The sequence below is a fragment of the Schistocerca gregaria genome, chromosome 8, assembly GCF_023897955.1.
Source record: "Schistocerca gregaria isolate iqSchGreg1 chromosome 8, iqSchGreg1.2, whole genome shotgun sequence".
In the NCBI taxonomy this organism is placed as follows: Eukaryota; Metazoa; Arthropoda; class Insecta; order Orthoptera; family Acrididae; genus Schistocerca; species Schistocerca gregaria.
In genome coordinates this window covers 84,464,310-84,487,367 of record NC_064927.1, presented here as the reverse complement: position 1 = coordinate 84,487,367, position 23,058 = coordinate 84,464,310, and the positions used below count along the sequence as shown (strand labels likewise).

Below are 23,058 nucleotides of genomic sequence, written 5' to 3'. Positions count from 1 at the left end.
CGTTCTTGAAGACTGGGACTACCTGTGCTCTTTTCTAATCTTTTGGAACCTTCCGTTCCTCTAGAGACTTGCGGTACATGGCTGTTAGTAGGGGGGCATGTTCTTTTGCGCACTCTGTGTAGAATCAAATTGGTATTCCATCAGGTCCAGTGGACTTTCCTCTGTTGAGTGATTCCAGTTGCTTTTCTATTTCTTGGACACTTATTTCGATGTCAGCCATTTTTTCGTGTGTGCGAGGATTTAGATAAGGAACTGCAGTGCGGTCTTCCTCCGTGAAACAGCTTTGGAAAAAGGTGTTTAGTATTTCAGCTTTATGCGTGTCATCCTCTGTTTCAATGTCATCATCATCCTGGAGTGTCTGGATATGCTGTTTTGAGCCACTTACTGATTTAACGTAAGACCAGAACGTCATAGGATTTTTTGTCAAGTTGGTACATAGAATTTTACTTTCGAATTCATGAGCACTTCACGCATAGCCCTCCTTACACTAACTTTGACATTGTTTAGCTTCTGTTTCTCTGAGAGGTTTTAACTGCGTTTAAACTTGGAGGGAAGCTCTCTTTGCTTTTGCAGTAGTTTCCTAACTTTGTTGTTGTACCACAGTGGGTTTTTCCCACCCCTCACAGTTTTACTCACCACATACCTGTCTAAAACGGATTTTACGATTGCCTTGAACTTTTTCCATAAACACTCAACATTGTCAGTGTCGGAACAGAAATTTTCGTTTTCATCTGTTACGTAGTCTGAAATCTGCCTTCTATTACTCTTGCTAAACAGATAAACCTTCCTCCCTTTTTTTATTTATTCCTATTAACTACCATATTCAGGGATGCTGCAACGGCCTTATGATCACTGATTCCCTGTTCTGCACATATAGAGTCGAAAAGTTCGGGTCTGTTTGTTATCAGTAGGTCCAAGATGTTATCTCCACAAGTCGGTTCTTTGTTTAATTGCTCGAGGTAATTTTCAGATAGTGCACTCAGTATAATGTCACTCGATGCTCTGTCCCTACCACCAGTCCTAAACATCTGAGTGTCTCAATCTATATCTGGTAAATTGAAATCTCCACCTAAGACTATAACATGCTGAGAAAATTTATGTGAAATGTATTCCAAATTTTCTCTCAGTTGTTCTGCCACTAATGCTGCTGAGTCGGGAGATTGGTAAAAGGAGCCAATTATTAACCTAGCTAGTTTGTGGAGTGTAACCTCCACCCATAATAATTCACAGGAACTATCCACTTCTACTTCACTACAGGATAAACTACTACTAACAGAGACAAACACTCCACCACCGGTTGCATGCAATCTATCCTTTCTAAACACCATCTGTGCCTTTGTAAAAATTTTGGCAGCATTTATCTCTGGCTTCAGCAAAATACAAAAACAGTTAAAAAGAAAAGAAAAGTGGAAGAGGTGTGGAGATATGAAAGAAAATATTGAAAAAGGAAATGAAAATTTGCAGAGAAAAGGAGATTTGATGATAGTATGTCGTATAATGGAAGAGGCAAGGACGAAAGCTAATGAAGAAATTAAGGGCAAAAAGACTAGTATGAATAAAGAATGTGTGGATGACAAAAGCCAAGTCCATGTTGGAGATGATTCCAATCTCTGAATGCAAAAATTACTGGTCAAGGCAAGGAGGATCCAAATGTTTCAACTTATGAAACAAGAACCCAGATTTTTCTTGTTGTATCAGAGGCTCAACATTTACTTTGTTATGCAGTATTATTATTCAGAAATGGTGGCTTACATGGCAGCTAAGAAAGATTATGTGTATTCCAGTGTTATCACAAAATTAAAATAAAACTTTCCCCATCCTGAATAAGTCTCTCATACTCTTATCTCCTGTTTCCAGTAGTCTAATGTCTGCTTTAGATAATGAAGAAGGACATATGACACCAAAAGCTTCAGGATTCAGTTTGTATGTTCTATATTTCTGCTATTCAAGTTATTGTGACACTTTTTGGTGAACGTGGACATTGTAATTAGTTTTATTATTGGTTGAAACTTCTGTTTTAAAGTGATATTGTAAAAAATATAATTTTAATATTATGTTTCAGGTTTATAAATTACAATGATATGAAGTTACCTGTCTCTATCTATCTATCTATCTATCTATCTATCTATCTATCTATCTATCTATCTATCTATCTCCCCCACTTCCTTCTCCAAACTTTTTTTCTACTTCTCAGATAAGTCATTCATATATAGTGTGATAGTTTGTTGAAAAGTCTACAGTTTGTATCAACATTTTCTCTATCACAGCTAACTAAAACTGTTTTTGTATCATTCACTAGATAACAATAGTAACTGAAGCATTCAAATCGCAAACAGTGATAGTTTATCATATCAAACATTTTGATTTCTTTATGCTTCAAAGTTTAAGAGATCCTTTTTCTGCTTCCAGGTTCCTCAGACTCAACTGTTTGTCTGTGGTCATTAGAGAACTTCAATTTGCTCAACTCCATAAGCTTAGCATCACCTGTCACATTCCTGGATGTGTCACTGGATTCTGTATTCCTTGTTGCTGCATGTGAAGACAACCAACTGTACCTCCGTTCTCTTGCTACTGGAACGGAGATACACTGCCTTCGAGGACATAAGGCAGAGGTGATTGAGTTGCAGTACTAATATAGTACTATTTATAATTAACAAGAAAATTCATGCCACTGAAGTTCCCTGTAGTATTCAAAGTCTGCTTAGAGGTGATATTACATTGCATGTTTCTAGATTTGTATTGTACCATTCAGAACAGTGTCATTTTCAAGTCTTATCATATTTAAAGAAAAAAATCCCAAGCTAAAAAGTAAATGTTCAGTTTTTTCAAGTACATTACATAAAGTTATGAATCTCTGTTGACATTATATTTTGCTTTTAGAAATTGTGTCAAGATAAGAAATTACAAATGCTGTTCAGAAATCTAGTACTATATTTTTGTAGCCATGTTGATATCATCATTCTACCAAATGTTTGAATAAAATACGTTGACAAAAAATTATGTAACAAGTTAGAAGCTACAAAAGTGCTATTTACCACAAGGAACACGTAAAAATATGAAATCTTCACTATTTTATCTTCTTTCTTGTAGCTTTGTGTTACTATTGCAATTAATTTTATATGCTCCTGATCATATAATTTTTTTCTTGACATGCAACAGAAGCAAATTACATTTTATTAGTCTTAATTTTTTCCAGATTCGGTCTGTTTGCTTGGCTCAAGATAATTGCCGAGCTGTAGTAGGTGGCTCTGATGGCAAGATATATATTTTTGATATGCATAGTGGTCGCCTGAGTCGCACACTAACAAGCCATACAACAGAAGTTTCAGGAGTGAAAGTCACGGAGAAGGATGATTTCCTGATATCTTCTGGTATGGGCACTTACAAATCATCACTCTTTCATACCTCATTCCTTTACAAGAAAATTCTAATGTATCATGTTCATACATATTTTATGTATTTGTTCATTTATGTTACTTGCATGCCATTACTGTTACATTTAGCACTATCAGAATGACATGTCAGGATAGACACATTGAGAGGCAACATGAAGAGAATTGAACGTAAGAAGACAATGAACTGTGGCTTAAGTTTAAAAGAGTAGTTGACCAAGCACTTGTTTCATATCTAGCTAGTAGATCAGTTCATTTTGAGGAAGGCTCTCCAGGGTATACAGCTACTGTAAATAAACTTCTGATCATATAGTAACTTATGTACAATAGACGTACAAAGAATAGGACTATAAATATAGAGATACTGAATATAATGTGTTTGGCTGTCAAAATGACATTGTATGAAGCTCTCAATGGCCACATAGCAGAGTTGCACACAGGCACAACTAAAAGACACTTACAGATAAATTATTGGCTGCAGCCTTCATAAAAAAGAAAGAAAAACACACGCCATACATTCACTCAAGCAAGCACACCTCAAACCTACACAACCATGAATTTTGGCAACTCGAACCAGAATGCCAAGCTGCCAAAGTTGGCGATCATGAATGCAAGATATGCTCTTGCTTGTGTGAATGATTGATGTGTCTTTCTCTTTTTTTCTGAAGGAAGTTGTGACTGAAAGCTTATGTGTAAGTATCTTTTAATTGCACTTCTCTGCAACTTAATATGTTGTCATTATGGTAAGTAGTGATCTGTCTTTTCCTTCTTTGTAGATATTCTTACCTGGAGTTTCCAGTGTTTTATTATAGCAAAGTCTTATTGATAGATGTCTCAGAAAACCAAAAGAAATTCTGGCCTTACACACAGGCTTTCAGTGGCCTCAAAATTAGTGTACAGATAGTCATTGATGACAAAGCAACCAAAATTAAGGATAGCAGAGCAAAAGCAGAAATAGTGAACTCAAACGTTTCTTGACAGAGGAGAAGCTAGAAGCACTACCCCAGTTTGAGTCTAATACCACTGCAAAGATATGTGTGTGTGTGTTTTATCAGTTATACAAAACCAGGAAGCCATGGATCCAAGAAATGACATGGATGCAGCATTTCTTGACTTTTGAGAAGCATTTGACACACTACCACACACATAGCTATTATCAAAAATGCAGTCATATGGGGTACCTCACAAAATTTGTGAGCAGAGTGATGATTTCAGGGTAGAGAAGAAGTAACAGTTTATCTTGGGCAGAAAGCAATCAACAGTAGTAGAGGTAACTGTAGGCATGGTTCAGAGAAGTGTACTGGCACCCTTGCTGCTGATATTGTATGTTTATAACATGTCACACATGCTTTGTAGTTTACAGATGATCCTTAAAAAGAGTCTAGTTATTTATGTGGTCTTGATTATATCTCCTAATATTTCTTATAGGATAAAGCATATCACTTTCCCTGTAAAAATTTGTGCAACATAAGGCAATTATTCAATTTCATCTGATCAGTTTGAAGAAAAATAAGTGCTGTGTCCAAAATATAGTTATTAAAAATATTCAAATTATGCCCCTATTTCTTAATACTCTATGAAAGGGATAATAATTTTTCGATTAAAAATTCATGTATTATATTTTTGTGAAAGTGGATAAGTGAAGAATTACAAACCCCAAGGACCAGGGTTAAAATCTCAGTTGTCTCTGGGCTCTTGCCAACCTTTTCATGCCCTGGATTCCCTGGTAAGTTAGTGTACCAGTGGTAGATTCACTGTAAACTCTGCTTGCATATGGGAGTTCCCAGAATATTGATTTTGTTTAAGATCATGGGACACATCCAGCTACTTCCATGCCCTCGCCTTCCTACAAGAAGTTTTTCAAAATAAACTATAACAATAACAAACCCAACTGCTTCTGCTACTTTTTATTTAGGGATCCTATGATGATGTTTAGGATTCAAAGTTAGGTTAATCAGTTGGAAGAGGAATAACATAAGATCATGTAGAATACAGTTGATGTGCCTGAAGCTCGAGAAGGAATTGAAATCCAAGTAAAATTAAAATTGGGGCATAAGTTTGCTACAAAAGACCACAGCAGGGAGGAAATTCACTCTGTCTCTCTCTCTGGTAATTTGTAAAAAATAATTTTTCTTTTTTTTCCATGTTTGTCAGTGACCATGTGTCTATATGTCATTAGAGAAATTAAAGTTACCAGCCACTCCACTTCTTCACCAAACTCAATTTCATTATGTGTTAATGTAACAAAATCTCTAAAGACAAATAGCATAAAGTGTTATATTTCTTAGTTATTTGTATGACCAGCTGTATATCAGACCCAAAATTTTCTAATTAACTAACTCCACTTGAACAATCATTACAACCACTGAAATATTCATTTTAAATATGGCTCCAGTGTCAAATGGTAGGACATGTAGTCTTATTGGTTATTCATAGACACTATGGAGATGTGATATTCTGTAGATGTGAACAGTTTTATGTGTAATATGTGAAATTACAGTTACTAATGAAGCATTGAAACTGATTTACTGTCAGGCATGCTTTGCTTATTGATTTCTGTTTGACTGGAATTGTGATAATTTTGCGTCCTTTCTGGAGCAAATAAATATTGTGAACTTTGCCACAAAGTCAGATCTTGCTGTGACACAAATTTAACATGTGCTTTTTCTAGATATCCTGTACATTGGCTGTTTACTTATTCCAGGTGGTAACAGAATAACATTCTGGAGCTTCCGAAGGGATGATGCTACGGGCCATACTACCAGCATACGTAAAACTTCTCAGCACTCCCAGCAGATGCACTCTGCAGCAATTACTTGCTTGGATATATCCCGTGATGGCACCATGGCTGTGACAGGTAGGAAGTTCTTCTGATGTGAAACAGTGCCTGGTAAACAACTAAAAATAAAATAAAATATTATTGGGTATCTCATTTTTGTCAGTACAGTTATCATTTATTTGTGGTAAACTGACAAAAAAAGCCCTTAGGGCATGAAATACCTCAAATAATGGTTGTTACAGAAACTAGTTACGGTAAATTGCTTTTGGACTACTAAGTATTCTCATTGAAAAAATCTAAATAAAATTACATTAAAATGAAGCTATATGGACATAGAGCACACAAAATATAAGTGATACACATGCTTGTTTTTAAATCCTGGAAATAGATGAGTAAGAGCTGGAAGAATGAATCAACAAGGAATCAAATAGAAGAGCTACTCAGAGCTTGCAATCAAGGAAGAGCAAAAAAGAATATAAGTAGCATTAATGATAACTGGACTATATAATTTTAATGGTATTTGTGTATGTAATTAAACAATGGAAAATCCAGGATGGAATGTAACAATATTATGAAAAGGAAAGTTACTACTCAGCATATAGTGGAGATGCTGAGTCACAGATACACACAACAAAAAGACTGTCACAAATAAATAAAGCTTTCGTCTCTTAAGGACTTTGTCAGCAATAAACATACACACACACAACACATACATGCAAACGCATCTCACGCAACTGCAGTCGCAGGCAACTGAAACCATACTGTGAGCAGCAGCACCAGTGCATGATGGGAGTGGCAACTGAGTAGGGGTAAGGAGGAGGTCAGGGCAGGGAGGAGAGGGATAGTAAGGTGTAGCTCGAGGACAGCAAAGTGTTACAGATTAGACAGAGGGCTGAGGAGTGGTGGGGAGGGAGGGGGGGGGGGGCATAGTGGAAAATGAGAGAAGTAAAAAGATTGAGTGTGACGATGTAATGATGGCTGTGCAGTGCTCCATATGGCACAGGCTGTGAAGCAGTCATTGAAATGAAGGGCGTCTTGTTTGGCAGCATGTTCAGCAACAAGGTGGTCCATTTGTTCGTTGGCCACAGTTTGTTGGTGGCGATTCATGTGGACAGACAGCTTGTTGGTCATCGTGCCCTCATATACTGCAGCACAGTGGCTGCAGCCAATCTTGTAGATCACTGACTGGTTTCACAGGTAGCCCTGCCTTTGATGGGAAAAGAGATGTTCGTGACTGGTCTGGAGTTGTTGCTGGTGGGAGGATGTATAGAACAGGTCTTGCATCTAGGGGTATTACAGTGTTATGACCCATGAGGTAAGGGGTTGGTAGCACGGATTCTGTAAGGATGGAGGAGTATAAAGTGTAGGTTCAGTGGATGGCGGAATACCACTGTGGGAGAGGTCGGAAGGATAGTGGGCAGGACATTTCCCATTTTAGGGCATGATGAAAGGTAGTCAAAACCCTGGCAGAGAATGTGATTCAGGTTCTCCAGTCCTGAGTTGTACTGAGTTATGAGGGAAATGCTCCATTGTGGCCAGATGGTAGAGCTTTGGGAGGTGGTGGGAGAATGAAAGATAAGGTACATGAGATTTGGTTACAGTTGGGAGGATAATTACAGTCTGTGACGGCTTCAGTGAGAACTTTAGTATATTTCAAGAGGGACCACTTGTCATTGCAGATGTGATGACTATGGGTGACTAGGCTGTATGGAAGGGACTTCTTGGTATGGAATGAGTGGCAGCTGTTGAAGTGGAGGTATTGCTGGTGGTTAGTAGGTTTGATATGGATGGAGGTACTGATGTAGCCATCTTTGAGGTGGAGGTTAGCATCTAGCAAGGTGGCTTGTTGGGTTGAGTAGGACCAGGTGAAACAAATGGGAGAGAAGTTGTTGAGGTTCTGGAGGAATGTGGATAGGGTGTGGGAGAAGTTGTTGAGGTTCTGGAGAAATGTGGATAGTGTGTCCTCACCATTGATCCAGATTGCAAAGATATCATCAATGAATCTGAAACAGGTGAGTTGTTTAGTATTTGGGTTTTTTGGGAAGGATTCCTGTAGATGGCCCATGAGTACATTGGCCATGTGGGTGCCCACAGCCACATCCCCAATTTGTTTGTACATAATGCCTTCAAAGGAGAAGTAATTGTGGGTGAGGATATAGTTGGTAATGGTGACTAGGAGGGAGGTTGTTGGTTTGGTATCTGATGGGTGTTAGAAAAGATAGTATTCGATAGTGGTAAGGTCATGGGCATTAGGAATGTTAGCATGAAGGGATGTGGCATCAATAGTGACGAGCAGAGCACCACGTGGTAAAGGGGCAGGAACTGTGGAGAGTTGGGGAGAAAATGGTTGGTATATTTTATATAGGAATGTAGGTCCTGGGTAATAGGTTGAAGGTGTTCATCTATGAAAGCAAAGATTCTCTCAGTGGGGGCACAGTAAGTGGCCACAATGGGGTGTCCTGGGTGGTTATGTTTATGTACTTTAGGAGGCATAAAGAAGGTAGGATTGTTGGGGTTGGTAGTGGTGAGTAGAGAGATGACTCTGGAGAGAGGTTGTAGGCTGAACCAAAGGATTTGAGTAGCGATTGGAGATCCTGCTGGACGTCTGGAATAGGGTCACTGTGGCAATGTTTGTAGGTGGAAGTATCTGACAGCTGGTTGAGTCCTTCTGCTGGCTAATCGTTGCGCTTCAAAACAACGGTGGTGGAGTCTTTGTCCACATGTAGGATTATAAGGTCAGGATCAGGTTTTAGTTGGTGGATTGCGTTTATTTCTGCAGTTACAAGGTTAGTTTGCATGTTGAGGAACTTGGAAAATGGTGGTGAGGCAAGGTTCGAGGTTAAGAAATTCTGGAAAGTGAACAGGGGGTGATTTGGGGCACTGGGGGTGAGTTGTGGTTGAATGGAGGAGTGAACTGAGTTAGGCAGGGTTCAGTATTGGTCTTTGGATGCATCTGCTTGTTAGGGTTTGTGGTGAAAATGTTTTTCCACTGTAGGGATGGGGAGAAGATGAGAAGGTCTTCAACAAGTTCTCTATGATTGAATTTGGAAGTGGGGCCAAAGGTGAGGCCTTTGGAAAGAACATATTTTTGTGAGACTAAGGCTTTTGGAGGAAAGGTTAATGACTCTGTTACAGGTCTGTTTAGGTTTTGGATTCTGTGTGGTGGTGGGAGCGAGTTTTGGAGGGTGCAGTAAGCGTAGAAGGTCTGAGACATGGTTTGTCAGCAATGAGGGGACGTGGTGGAGGTTTGGACGTTGTTGAGAAGCTGGTGGACAGTGACACTCAAGGTGGGAGTAGAAAGTGAGCATAAAAACTCACAATCCTAAACCCATCTCCTGGTTCAGATTCATTGATGATATCTTTGCGATATGGATCAATGATGAGGACACCCTAACCACATTCATCCAGAACCACAACTTCTCCTCCATTTTTTTTCACCTGGTCCTACTCAACCCAACAAGACACCTTCCTAAATGCTGACCTCCACCTCAAAGATGGCTACATCAGTACTTCCATCCATATCAAACCTACTAAACACAAGCAATACCTCCACTTTGACAGCTGCCACCCATTCCATACCAAGAAGTCCCTTCTGTACAGCCTAGCCACCCACGGTTGTTGCATCTGCAGTGACAAGTGGTCTGTCTTGAAATATACTGAAGGTCTCACTGAAGCCTTCACAGGGTGTAATTATCCTCCCAATCTTGTACATAAATAAATCTCCCTTGAATTATATTTCCGGCCTCCCACCATCTCCCAAAGTCAAGCCATCTGGCCACAAAACAGCATTCCCCTCATAGCTCAGTACCACCCAGGACTGGAGCAACTGAATTACATTCTCTGCCACGGTTTTGACTACCTTTCATCTTGCCCTGAAATGAGAAATGTCCTGCCGACGATCCTTCCGACCCCTCCCACAGTGGTATTCTGCTGTCCACCAAACCTGTCCCTTCTTACCCACCTCCTGCTCCCAACCCCTTACTTCTTGGCTCATACCCCTGTAATAGTCCTAGATCAAGACCTGTTCCATACATAGACCCACCACCACCAACTCCAGTCTGGTCACAAACATCACCTACCCCATCAAAGGCAGGGCTACTGTGAACCAGTCATGTGATCTGCAAGCTAGGCTGCAACAACTGTGCTGCATTCTATGTGGGCATGACAACCAACAAGCTGAAACTTCCTGGCAGATTAAAACTGTGTGTGGTACCGAGACTCAAACTCGTGACCTTTGCATTTCGTGGGCAAGTGCTCTACCGTCTGAGATACCCAAGCATGACTCACAACTTCACTTCTACCAGTACCTCATCTCCTACCTTCCAAACTTCACAGAAGCTCTCCTGCGAACCTGGCAGAACTAGTGCTCCTGGAAGAAAGGATATTGCAGAGACATGGCTTAGTCACAGACTGGGGGTTGTTTCCAGAATGAGATCTTCACTCTACAGCTGAGTTTCATATCAGCACTCACTCTGGTGCAGAGTGAAAATCTCATTCTAGAACCAACGAGCTGTCTGTTCACATGAATGGCCACCATCAAACTGTGGCCAAGAAGCAAGGGCACCACCGTGTTGCTGAACATGCTGCCAAACATGACATGCTTCATTTCAATGACTGTTTCACAGCCTGTGCCATATGGATCCTTCCCACCAACAGGAGCTTGTCTGAATTGCACAGGTGATAAATCTCCCTGCAATACATACTACATTCCTGTAACCCCCTGGCTTCAATGTTCATTAGTCACTGTCCTCACCCATCCAGCCCCTTCCCTGTTCCCATTACACACAGCTGTCATTCCACCATCACACTTGGTGTTTTTCTTCACACCTCTCCCCTGCCCTCCGTCTAACCTGTAGCACTTCAATGTTCACCACCCCCACCATACTATCTATCCCTCTCCCCGCCCCATTCACCACTCTCATCATGCTTTGGTGCTGCTGCTCGCAGTGTGGTTTCAGTTGCCTGAGTCTGCAGTAATGTGTGTGAGTTGAGTATGTGTGTGTGTGTGTGTGTGTGTGTGTGTGTGTGTGTGTGTGTGTAGTTGATAAAGGTCTTAAGGGCTGAAAGCTTTATTTATTTGTACAGTCTTTTTGTTGTGCCTACCTGTGACTCAGCATCTCTGATATATGGTGAGTAGCAACTTTCCTTTTCATAATATTGTTTATGTTATTACTTATTTATTTATTTCTCATTTAGTTTGCCCAATAAATAAATACATAAATGTCTATCATTAAAATTATATAGTCCAGTTATCATTAATGCTACCTGATTTCTGTTTTGCTCTTCCCTAACTGTAACCTCTGAATAGCTTTTCAGTATGTTTCCTTATTGATTCATTCTTCCAGCCCAAACACAAGCAAGTGTATCACTTATATTTTGCATGCTGTGTGTCTGTAGAGTTTCAAGTATGAATATGTATCAAATAATCACAGTTATGTATGTGTTGTAAAGCTTTGAGTTATTTTAGTGGGGATATCATATCTCATGGTGCAAAAAGGAGTCTGCAAACCCAGTAACCAGATACCCACATAATTTATGGGATGTTATAAATGCTGCATATATTTTAATGGATTATTTTTTAATCATAATTGCAGTTCTTGTTTAGACACCCCTCTAAGTCTCTAAATATACTCTTATTGCAGAGTATGGTCTCATGATGGTCTAATAATGATTGAATCTGGTCATCATTTCCAAATGATTATTAATTTTTTAACTGTTTGTTGGATATTTTAGATTTACTTTCATATGTCTATGGCCAACACTATGTTAGAATGCAAAACACTGCTTAGAAGCATAATCAGTTTTGTAATTCTGCGGCATGCTTAGTTTCTTTGTGATTGTACATGAAAATCCAACTTTGAATGTATGGCTTTCAGGTAAGCCATCAGAGCATGTGCAAGTCCCTCTGTGTTTTTTGACACTTTTTCAGGTGGAAGATAGTTACTGCTACTGTCAGCATTCTAAAAGACTTGTTATACTGTGTAAGACACATTTAATGTTGACCGTGAAGGATTATTTACCTTGACAAAATACTCCCAGAGTATGGCAAAAATGTCATTGCTGTGGATACCTCTGCTCCCTTTGACACACTCACTTTGCTTTAAATGTGTTATGAATCTGTATTTCAAATTACTCATTACTATCCTGAGTCGAAGTTTGCTGGTGAGTTGTCATAATATGAAACAATGCTTTCTCTGTGGGCCATTATTCCAATAGGCCACTGCTCTAATCAGGATGTTGATACCTTATAATTTGTAAATACAAATCAGAGAGGCTTTTCTTTGAATTGAAACATTTGGAAAGAACAGTACTTTCCCCACTAACGTCATTTTAAACTGCATATTTGCATGGAACAAATTTAGTTGCTGAAGAGGAAGATAAAATATTTTCATGAGAACACCATGAAAGTGTTATCCATACCAGAAACAAGTATGCTGTAAAATTGCTAATGTGGATGCATTTTCTTTGAATTCTATCACGAAAAGATGAGCTTCAGTGAAGGCTGTTGGCATATGCTCTTAACATCCCTCAACAAAACTAAACTGTTCTGGAGGTGAGCCAAGTTCTTGTAGAATACAAGTCATTAAGTAACCAGCGATATGCAAAATCATCAAGTAATTAGAACATTGGCTCTATATTTGACACATGATAGTACTGCAGAAGTGTTATTTGTGTATAGATAGGACAACAAGTCCTTTATTTTTCCTTCAAAGCACAAACTGCTTTCCTCCATGTTGAAGACATACCCAAACTGTAGAAATGTCAATATGTAGCTAGTGTACTGATGATATTTTGGAGTGAGGTATCCTGGGTATAGACACACTTGTGCAATCAGGAAGCATTACAGAGTTTAGAAAGTGCTTTCCAAATCCATATTTGGTAGAGCAATTACACAAGTCAGTAACTGGAGGAGAAGACTTATTGAAACTCCTCCATAATAATTTTGTTGCTTCCATAGGGTTGGAAGAGATGGAGTCATTGTGTGATAAATACCTTTATTATGAAGAGTTCTGTTCATCCCATTTTGCTATTAGTTTAATGACTAATCAACTGTGTTATCATATTTCCTGTATCATGATTGATTTCAAAGCAAAAACAGTTTCATCCTCAAGCACACTGCATGGTAGTAGATGTATCATGCAGTCATGTTATGTGCCTGAAGATTTTAAATTGATCACTATTAAGGACAAACAATAATACAACTGTAAATAGTTTTCACACATTTGCCGCCAGATCATGTTGTGCAAATCCCACAATATGTGATCGGAGCAACTTTCTGACATATTCAGGTGGTTTGGACATTAAAATAATAATAAAAAGGAATAAATTTCTTTTATTCTCCATAGTAAGGCTTCCGTTGTACATTAAGTTGTATTTTTATGAACAGCCTGTAAAAGTAATATTATGTTGCCTGCTGTGTTGTTAAGATTCAGTCAGGCAAATAGCCTTGAACATAATTACACCTTTATTTGGAGAGGTAATTTGATAGCCTACACGTTGATGGATCTACTCCACTTTCAGAAAATGCCATTGGGATGGTTCTCTTTATTTATGAAGGCTAAAACTTCATTAAATTTAAATACAATTTATCTACAGAGAAGTTTTGTGGAGATCAAGCCAACAGGCCAGTGACTAGCTACTGCATAAAAATTTAAAAGTCTGAGCAGTGAGGCAGGTCTTGTAATAGATTTCATTTGAACTTTTGAAGTTGGATAATTTTGTATAATACTGTTATTCACTTCAGCATTTCAAGTAATTCCTAAGGCACCTCAGGTTGGTTAATTTTCTCAGAAGCCCTGGCAAACCAAAAGTGCTACTTATTCTTTCTTCACCTCCCCTCCCCTCCTCACCCACCTGCTCTCTCTCTCGCTCTCTCTCTCTCTCTCTCTCTCTCTCTCTCTCTCTCTCTCTCTCTCTCTCTCTCTCTCTCTCTCTCTCTCTCCCTCCCCTCTTTTCTTCTCCACTCTGCCACCCCAACTTCCCACTTCCCCAGAACATCACAATTGTTGCTGCATGACAGACAAAATATGTTCTGTCTGATAGTACTACGCTGTTTGACTCCATTTCATTTGATTTTAATATATCTTGCATAAAGCCATATAGAGTTTCTATTGCATGCTCAATCTAGTAGCAGTAAGTAATTTTTATATACCTGGAATTGCATAATATGGGTTAAATTGTGTATTGTGAACCAGTTATAAGCCTATATCAGACACAGCTGTGTCTCATATGTGTACTGATTGGTCTCTTCATCAATATACCCACTTATCAGCAAATTGTTAAGTTAACTTTGTAATAATATCTTGTCACCCTTTAACTAAAAAAGATTACTTACATTTCCAGGTGGTGTGGACAGTTTAGTGAACATCTGGCAGCTCAATACTCATGAACTCCATTCAACCTTAGAAGGACACTTTGCTTCTGTTACTTGTGTTGCATTTTCTCCAAATGGACTGTTTGCTGTGTCTGGATCAGAAGATAAGACTGCTAGAGTGTGGGGGCTTACTTTAGGCTTAGTCGTCTCTGTGTTTAAGGTAGATAATTATCATTGTATTTCAAAAGTTCTGTTATATATTTTGGGATACTTAATAGTTTACATCAGTCCATATAATTTTTTCTGTTCTTTTTACAAGTGAAGTAGTTTTATTTAGCTGCTAAATTATTTCCCATTAACAATTCCTTTTATACCATAGGGGAATTGCTGGTTTGTAACAATGTCATGACATTAAAAAGTAGTCCCACATTGTATTTTCTGTTGCAGTGGCTGTTACAATTTATTATGCTGGTGACATTGTGAATATTTAAGTACCATTCAATCCAACAAATGTGAGAGTAATTTTATCAATGGCATAATTTTATGCAGAAACGAGTATAATTTAGCAGGAGCAGGCATTGCCTACTACTTTCATCAAGTATAATTGATAGCTCTAGTAATGTTATTGAAAGCAGTTTAATATACCAGTAGACATACATAAGGATGCAAATGAGCTGGCATGGGTCATGCACCGGAGTAGTGTGGAAAGCTATCACGGAAAGTATGTAAGTGTTGTATGGGCATAACTGTTGACACTGATGTTTACTTACCAGAGGTGATAGACCAAGCCAGTCAGTTCTTATGCAGAGATTGACTAAACAAACCTGATCTTTTGCACTGCATTGTGTTCTCGGTCCTATGTGCTAGATGTTTTTGGTTATTTGTGACAGTTGCATGTTCTACTTTTCTCTGTGCCAGTCTTTATGCAGTGTCCAATCTCTGTGATCTGCTGTAGATTGAGTCACACATGATATTTACTTTTTTCCTTTTGTGGTCCAGCTCCCCAGCTTATGGCCAGAGAAGTGGCATTTGTGTCTGCCCTTGTAGCTGAGTGGTCAGTGTGATAGAATGTCAATCCTAAGGGTGTGGGTTCGATTCCCGGCTGGGTTGGAGATGTGCTCCACTCAGGGTCTGGGTGTTGCATTGTCTTAATCATCATCATTTCATCCCCATTGATGCGCAGGTCACTGAATTGGCATCAGATTGAAAGACTTGCACCTGGCAAACAGCCTACCTGTTTGTGTACCTAACAGGGAGGCCCTAGTCACATGACCAAAAAAATTGGCATTTTTGCTGGCAAGGAGAGTTTTGCAGTGTCATCACATCTGTGATGACAGGGACATTTTTATGCTTATGATGCCTTTATTTATTTGTTTATTTATTTATTTATTGCAGTGCTAATTCATGGCCACCACTGTGCCGGTATTTATGCAATGCTGTCAGGAACAGTTGTGCCTCCAGAAACCACAACAACAACAACAGCTGCAACAAGAACAGCATCAGCTGCAGCAGGTGCTGCTCAAACAGAATGCAAAACTGATCTGCTCTCATTCTGTACTGGTAGCAGACCAGGCACCCACAGAAAAATCTTCTCCCCACAGTCGTTCTGATGGTGTATTGAAAGGTGTCAGAATTACCTGGGCTGATTCTTGCTGCACTACCAGTTAAGACATATTGTCAAACAAGCTGATAAGGCTGTCTTGTTATTGCATAGCAGAATAATGTCGTGCAAAAAGGCTCAGAATTTGAAGCTCCCTACTGAGCCCTCAAAAATGAACTCTGAGGAACTCTGACAGTTGTTCATAGAATATTTTGTGCATCAAACCCATATGGTGGTGTCACAGTTGCAGTGTAACCAGCATCACAAGTGCCCTGGGCAGTTGTATATAGCTTGCATTGCTGACCTACAACTACTGTTGTGCAAGTGCCTGTTTGAGTGCCCCCATTGTATTACCTCATATGCAATCTCGCTAATTAGGCATGTGATACTCCTATTAGCACTCAACCCTGAAGTACAAACTAGAGAAAACCTGCTTGCTCATATTGCTGAATCACATGAATGTACAGCAACAGTGAAGGACGTACTTTCCAACAACTGGCAGATGTCAAAGTTAGATACATTTGTTAAACTGTCTCGGATGCCCCATGGGGTTGCCTTCTGTTGAGCCACCATGTGTTTATGATTTGAGTGTAGTAACATCAGGGCACTGCCTGACTTTACTGACATCAACCTTCACGGGTACAAATGTGTTGAAGGGTTGTGATTTCTGCTTGTGATATTTTTCGGGTTCTCCATGTTGTTTTCCTTCTGCATCCATTTCCAATCAATGGGCAAACTGGTAAACCTGCCACAACTGTCATTTGCTGCATATCACAAAGGACAGCCTACACATAAATGCTACATGTGGGGTATGCCATGAAGTTGGCCATACAGCACTGGTCTGTGACAGTTGGTGAGTTGTAGGGAAGTCATTGTAGCCCCCAGTGTTTTCACTGGACATGTAGGCTGTCTCTGATGTCCTGCAAGCCTTTCTAATGTTTGTTATGGATGGGTAACCATTTGAGTTTCAGGCAACAATCAGCCTCATTAACATAGAATTGTACTCGCTTCTGGGTAGCCTGTAGTGCAACAACTGATACTTCATATAGTATCTTATAGCAAATGGTATTTTCAACTGTTTCAGCATGTTATTAAAATGTGGAACAGAAACTTATGTTGTTAACAATAAGTTCACCACTGGAACAAAATACTTTTGAATTAGATGCTTTTTCAGTGTTTGGATTCCAGATCATTGAAAAAGTCCATGTAGTATCCCAATTGGTCCCTTTTCAAGATTTTGGCTCTTTACTATGGTTGTAAACCCAACATTTTGAGAATACTTGGGTCAGGCAGAAAATTTCAAGGCATATCTCTCCTCTCAGCTATCAGAAATATGTAAATTTTATCACCCTGAACCATTCTCTTCATCATATGTGCCAACGTAAAGGCCACGTTGCAGTGTTGCCAGGAACTTGGCATTATTTCTCCTATTTCATCTGGTCTGTGGGTCACCTCTGATGGAAATTCAGGAGCCAGATGTCACTGTGCACCTATGTAGCGATTTTACAGACAATTAATGTGCATAGTGTCATGGACTCAAATCCCATACAGAATAATTTTTGGCAAAGTTGTCAAGGGGCCAGTATTTTTCCCTCTTTGACTTCTACATCTACATCCATACTCCACAAGCCACCGGGCAGTGTGTGGCAGAGGGTACCTTGAGTACCTCGATCGGTTCTCCCTTCTATTCCAGCCTCGTATTGTTTGTGGAAAGAAAGATTATCAGTATGCCTCTGTGTGGGCTCTAATTTCTCTGATTTTATCCTCATGGTCTCTTAATGAGATATATGTAGGAGAGGGCAATATACTACTTGACACGGTGAAAGTATGCTCCTGAAACTTCAACAAAAGCCTGTACCGAGCTACTGAGCGTGTCTCTTGCAGAGTCTTCCACTGAAGTTTATCTACCATCTCTGTAATGCTTCTGCAATTACTAAATAATCCTGTGATGAAGTGCGCTGCTCTCCATTGTATCTTCTCTATCTCTTCTATCAACCCTATTTGGTACAGATCCTACACAGGTGAGCGGTATTCAAGCAGTGGGCGAACTAGTGTACTGTGACCTACTTCCTTTGTTTTCAGACTGCATTTTCTTAGGATTCTTCCAATGAATCTCAATCTGGCATCTGCTTTACTGATGATTAACTTTATGTGGTCATTCCATTTTAAATCAGTCCTAATGCCTACTCCCAGATAATTTATGGAATTAACTGCTTCCAGTTGCTGACCTGCTATATTGCAGCTAAATGATAAAGGATCTTTCTTCCTATGTATTCACAGCACATTACACTTGTCTACATTGAGATTCAACTGCCATTCCCTGCACCATGCTTCAATTCATTGCAGATCCTCCTGCATTCCAGTACAATTTTCGATCATTACAACCTCTTGATTTACTACAGCATCATCTGCAAAAAGCCTCAGTGAACTTCCGATATTATCCACAAGGTCATTTATATGTATTGTGAATAGCAATGGTCCTACGACAGTCCCCTGTTATCTAGGAACTCTTCAACCCAATCACACAATTGGTCTGATAGTCCATATGCTCCTACTTTGTTCAATAAACGACTGTGGGGAACTGTATCAAATGCCTTGCAGAAGTCAAGAAACACAGCATCTACCTGGGAACTTGTGTCTATGGCCCTCTAAGCATCGTGGACAAATAGCGCGAACTGGGTTTCGCATGACCGTCTTTTTCGAAACCCATGCTGATTCCTACAGAGTAGATTTCTAGTCTCCAGAAAAGTCATTATACTCAAACATAATACATATTCCAAAATCCTACAACTGATTGACGTTAGAGATATAGGTCTATAGTTCTGCACATCTGTTCAACATCCCTTCCTGAAAACAGGGATGATCTGTGCCCTTTTCCAATCTTTTGGAATGCTATGCTCTTCTAGACACCTACAGTACACTGATGCAAGAAGGGGGCAAGTTCCTTCACATACTCTGTGTAAAATTGAACTAGTATCCCATCAGGTCCAGCGGCCTTTCCTCTTTAGAGTGATTTTAATTGTTTTCCTATCTCTCTGTCACCTGTTTCTATATCTATCATTTTGTCATCTGTGCAGCAATCTAGAGAAGGAAGTACAGTGTAATCTTCCTCTGTGAAACAGCTTTGGAAAAAGACATTTAGTATTTTGGCCTTTAGTCTGTCATCCTCTGTTTCAGTACTCAAACATAATATATATTCCAAAATCCTACAACTGATTGACATTAGAGATATAGGTCTATAGTTCTGCACATCTGTTCGACGTCCCTTCCTGAAAACAGGGATGATCTGTGCACTTTTCCAATCTTTTGGAATGCTATGCTCTTCTAGACACCTACAGTACACTGCTGCAAGAAGGGGGCAAGTTCCTTCACATACTCGGTGTAAAATTGAACTAGTATCCCATCAGGTCCAGCGGCCTTTCCTCTTTTGAGTGATTTTAATTGTTTTCCTATCTCTCTGTCACCTGTTTCGATATCTATCATTTTGTCATCTGTGCAGCAATCTAGAGAAGGAAGTACAGTGTAGTCTTCCTCTATGAAACAGCTTTGGAAAAAGACATTTAGTATTTTGGCCTTTAGTCTGTCATCCTCTGTTTCAGTACCACTTTGGTCACAGAGTGTCTGGACATTTTGTTTTGATCCACCTACCACTTTGACATAAGACCAAAATTTCTTATGATTTTCTGCCAAGTCAGTACATAGAACTTTACTTTAGAATTTGTTGAATGCCTCTTACATAGCCCTCCTCACACCACATTTCACTTTGTGTAATTTTTGTTTGACTGCAAGGATTTGGCTATGTTTATGTTTGCTGTGAAGTTCCCTTTGCATCCATAGCAGTTTTCTAACTCAGTTGTTGCACCAAGGTGGCTCTTTCCCATCTCTTACGATCTTGCTTGTCACATACTTATCTAATGCATACAGTATGATGGTTTTGAACTTTGTCCACTGATCCTCAACACTATCTGTATTTGAGATAAAACTTTTGTGTTGAGCTGTCAAGTACTCTGAAATCTGCTTTTTGTCACTTTTGCTAAACAGAAAAATCTTCCTACCATTTTTAATATTTCTGTTTACAGCTGAAATCACTGATGCTGTAACTGCTTTATGATCACTGATTCCCTATTCTGCATTAACTGTTTCAAATAGTTTGGGTCTGTCTGTTCTAATATGTTATTGCCATGAGTCGGTTCTCTGTTTAACTGCTCAAGATACTTTTCAGATAATGCATTTAAAAAAATGTCACTGGATTCTTTATCCCTGCTACCCAGTATATATCTGGTAAATTATAATCCCCACCCGAAACTATAACATGGTCGGGAAATCTATTCAAAATATTTTCCTTCAGGTATTCCGCACAACAGCTGTTGAGCCAGGGCGCCTATAGAGACATCTGATTACCATGTTTGAGCCTGCTTTAACCTTGATCTTCACCCAAATTATTTCACATTTTGGATATCCGTAAATGTCCTTCAGTACTATTGCACTTTTTATCGCTGTAAACACACTTTCCCCTTCACTTCCAGCTTCTCTCTGCAGTATACATTCCAATTTGAGTTTAGAATTTCATTACTGTTTACCTCTGTTTTCAGCCAACTTTCCGTCCCTAGTACTATGTGGGAATTGTGACCATTTATTAATGAGAGCAGTTCTGGGACCTTTCAATATACACTCCTACAGTTTACTATTACCACATTAATATTGTCATTTCCTGTTGCATTTTGCCTACTGCTAACTTGTCGTATCTCCAGAGGCATCTTGTCAGGCCCGGGGAGGGAATTCTCTAACCTAAAAAACCTACATGTGCACTCCACATGTACTCCGCTACCCTTGTAGCCACGTCCTGTGTGTAGTGCATGCTTGACCTATTCAGGGGGACCCTACATTTCTCCACCTGAGAGCTGAAGTCAAGAAATTTGAACCCCAAATCTCCACAGACTTGCATGATGCATACCTACAACTGCCATTGGATGCCACCTCTCAGGGTTTCTTATTGCTCAACATTTCTTTTGGTCTTTATCAATTTAATTGCACGCCCTTTGGAATTTCCCTCAATGACATCAGGGTCACAGGCTCTATATCTGAGGAGCATCTATGCAATTTTCATGCAGTTTTCCAACACCTTCTGGAGAAAGGCCGTCCTTGCAAAAAGGAAAAATATAGTTTGCACATTTTGGTCATGTGCTTAGCAAAGGTGGCATCCTCCATATGGATGAGCATGTCTAAACCATTGTCAGGTTCGATACCCAGGAACCTGAAGGAGCTACACTCCTTTTTGGGCAAGAATTCTTATTATGCTAAGGTCATTCCCCAGGCTACACACATATGCCATTCGTGCAGCTGGCTTCATCAAAAGGATATTAAATTGGCATGGTCAGCAGATTGTTAGTGGGCTTTTAAGGCTGTCAAAAAGTGTTGTTGCTCAGTTCACTGTTTGGCATCTTTTATGCCATGTAAGCTGTTAACCCTCGCCTGTGACGTGTCCCAGTATAACGTTGGTGTAGTCCTGTATCATCAGAATACAGATAGCACCGAGCACCTCATCACTTAAGTATCAGAAAGGCTTTTTGTGGTACAATGTAACTATTCACAGGTGTAAAGGAAGCACTGGCTATTATTTTCATCACTGAAAAATTTCATGTTTTGTATCGAGCAAAGTCGATACTTATCGCCAACTACAAGCTAATTATTTCATTATTTGGCCATCTTTATACATTGATTAGCCATAACATTGAGACCAGCTACCTAATAGCCAGTATGTCTATCTTTGGCATGAGTAACATTGGCGAAGCATTATGGCATGGAAGCAGTGAGGTCCCTGGCACCACATTTGCACACTCAAGTCATCTAATTCCCATAAATTCTGGGGAGGGTGCAATGAGCTCTGGTGCTCCATTCAGTCACATCCAAGATGTATTCAACCATGCTCAAATCTCGTGAGTTGGTGGTGGGGGGAAGGGGGGGGGGGGGGGCAGCACATCAGTTGCAACTCGCCACTGTGTTCCATAAACCACTCCATTGCACTCCTGGCCTTGTGAGATGATGCATTATCTTGTTGAAGAATGCCACTGCCGTTGGGACACATGATCACCATGAAGGGGTGTATGTGGTCTGCAACCAATACTCCATGTACCTTGCATGAGCTTCATTGGACCCACAGATGCTAACATGAAAGTTCCCCAGATCATAATGAAGCCATCACCATGTACAGGTGTCAAGGAGCTTTTCCCTGGAAGACAATGGATTCGGCACGATGAAGAAGAGCATCATCAGGAATGTTTGGTGCATTGTGCATTGTGTCTCACATTTTTACTCTGCCCAGCATTAAAGTCTGATGTTAGTTCTGACAGTTCCCTGCCTGTCCTCTTTTACCATTGTGCCCAGCCTACGACGTCTGACTTCAGTAGTGTGGGGTGCCCACCCTACCCAACAATGTGTGGACGCGTGTTCATCTTTGTTTCTCCATGTGTTGAAGACTCTCACCACAGCACTCATGGTACATCAGACAAGTTGTACCATTTTTACAGTGTTTGTGGCACGCCTCTGGCCCATCACAATCTGCTCTTGGTGAAACTATGGTAGATCCCGTGCTTTCCCCATTCTACAGAATTCTCACTGATGCTCCAGGCACCATGCGTGTGTCTGACTAATGGTCATTCCTCACCAGATGATGCTGATATCACCTGGACAGGTTTGTGTTGATAGTAGTTCAATGGTCATAATGTTCTGGCTGAACAGTGTAAGCTACCGGATGGGAGTGTCCACACCAACTATGGAGGTGGACACTCTTTTTCATTAATTATTCCTGCGGCATTCATTACTGGTCCACCACGAAGCACATACTAGGTGACACTGGTTAATGGATGCAGTCCAGCAGAAAGTTTCCATGGCCAGCAGCTGTGGGGCATCTAGGATTTGTTATGCACTGAATGGCATGCACAAAAATGTTGTCACCTGCCCCATTTTCCTTGTA

At 39.9% G+C, this 23,058-nt stretch overlaps 1 protein-coding gene across 1 annotated transcript in view; it reads left to right on the top strand.

The window, feature by feature from the left end:
• LOC126285291 (protein qui-1) overlaps positions 1 to 23,058 on the top strand; it is a 1,482,105-nt gene that overhangs the window by 1,296,291 nt on the left and 162,756 nt on the right. Inside the window, exons 20-23 of the mRNA XM_049984579.1 lie at positions 2,410 to 2,612; positions 3,197 to 3,371; positions 6,097 to 6,249; positions 14,515 to 14,705. Of these exons, the coding sequence (XP_049840536.1) occupies positions 2,410 to 2,612; positions 3,197 to 3,371; positions 6,097 to 6,249; positions 14,515 to 14,705 (722 nt within the window). The remainder of the gene's footprint in view (positions 1 to 2,409; positions 2,613 to 3,196; positions 3,372 to 6,096; positions 6,250 to 14,514; positions 14,706 to 23,058) is intronic.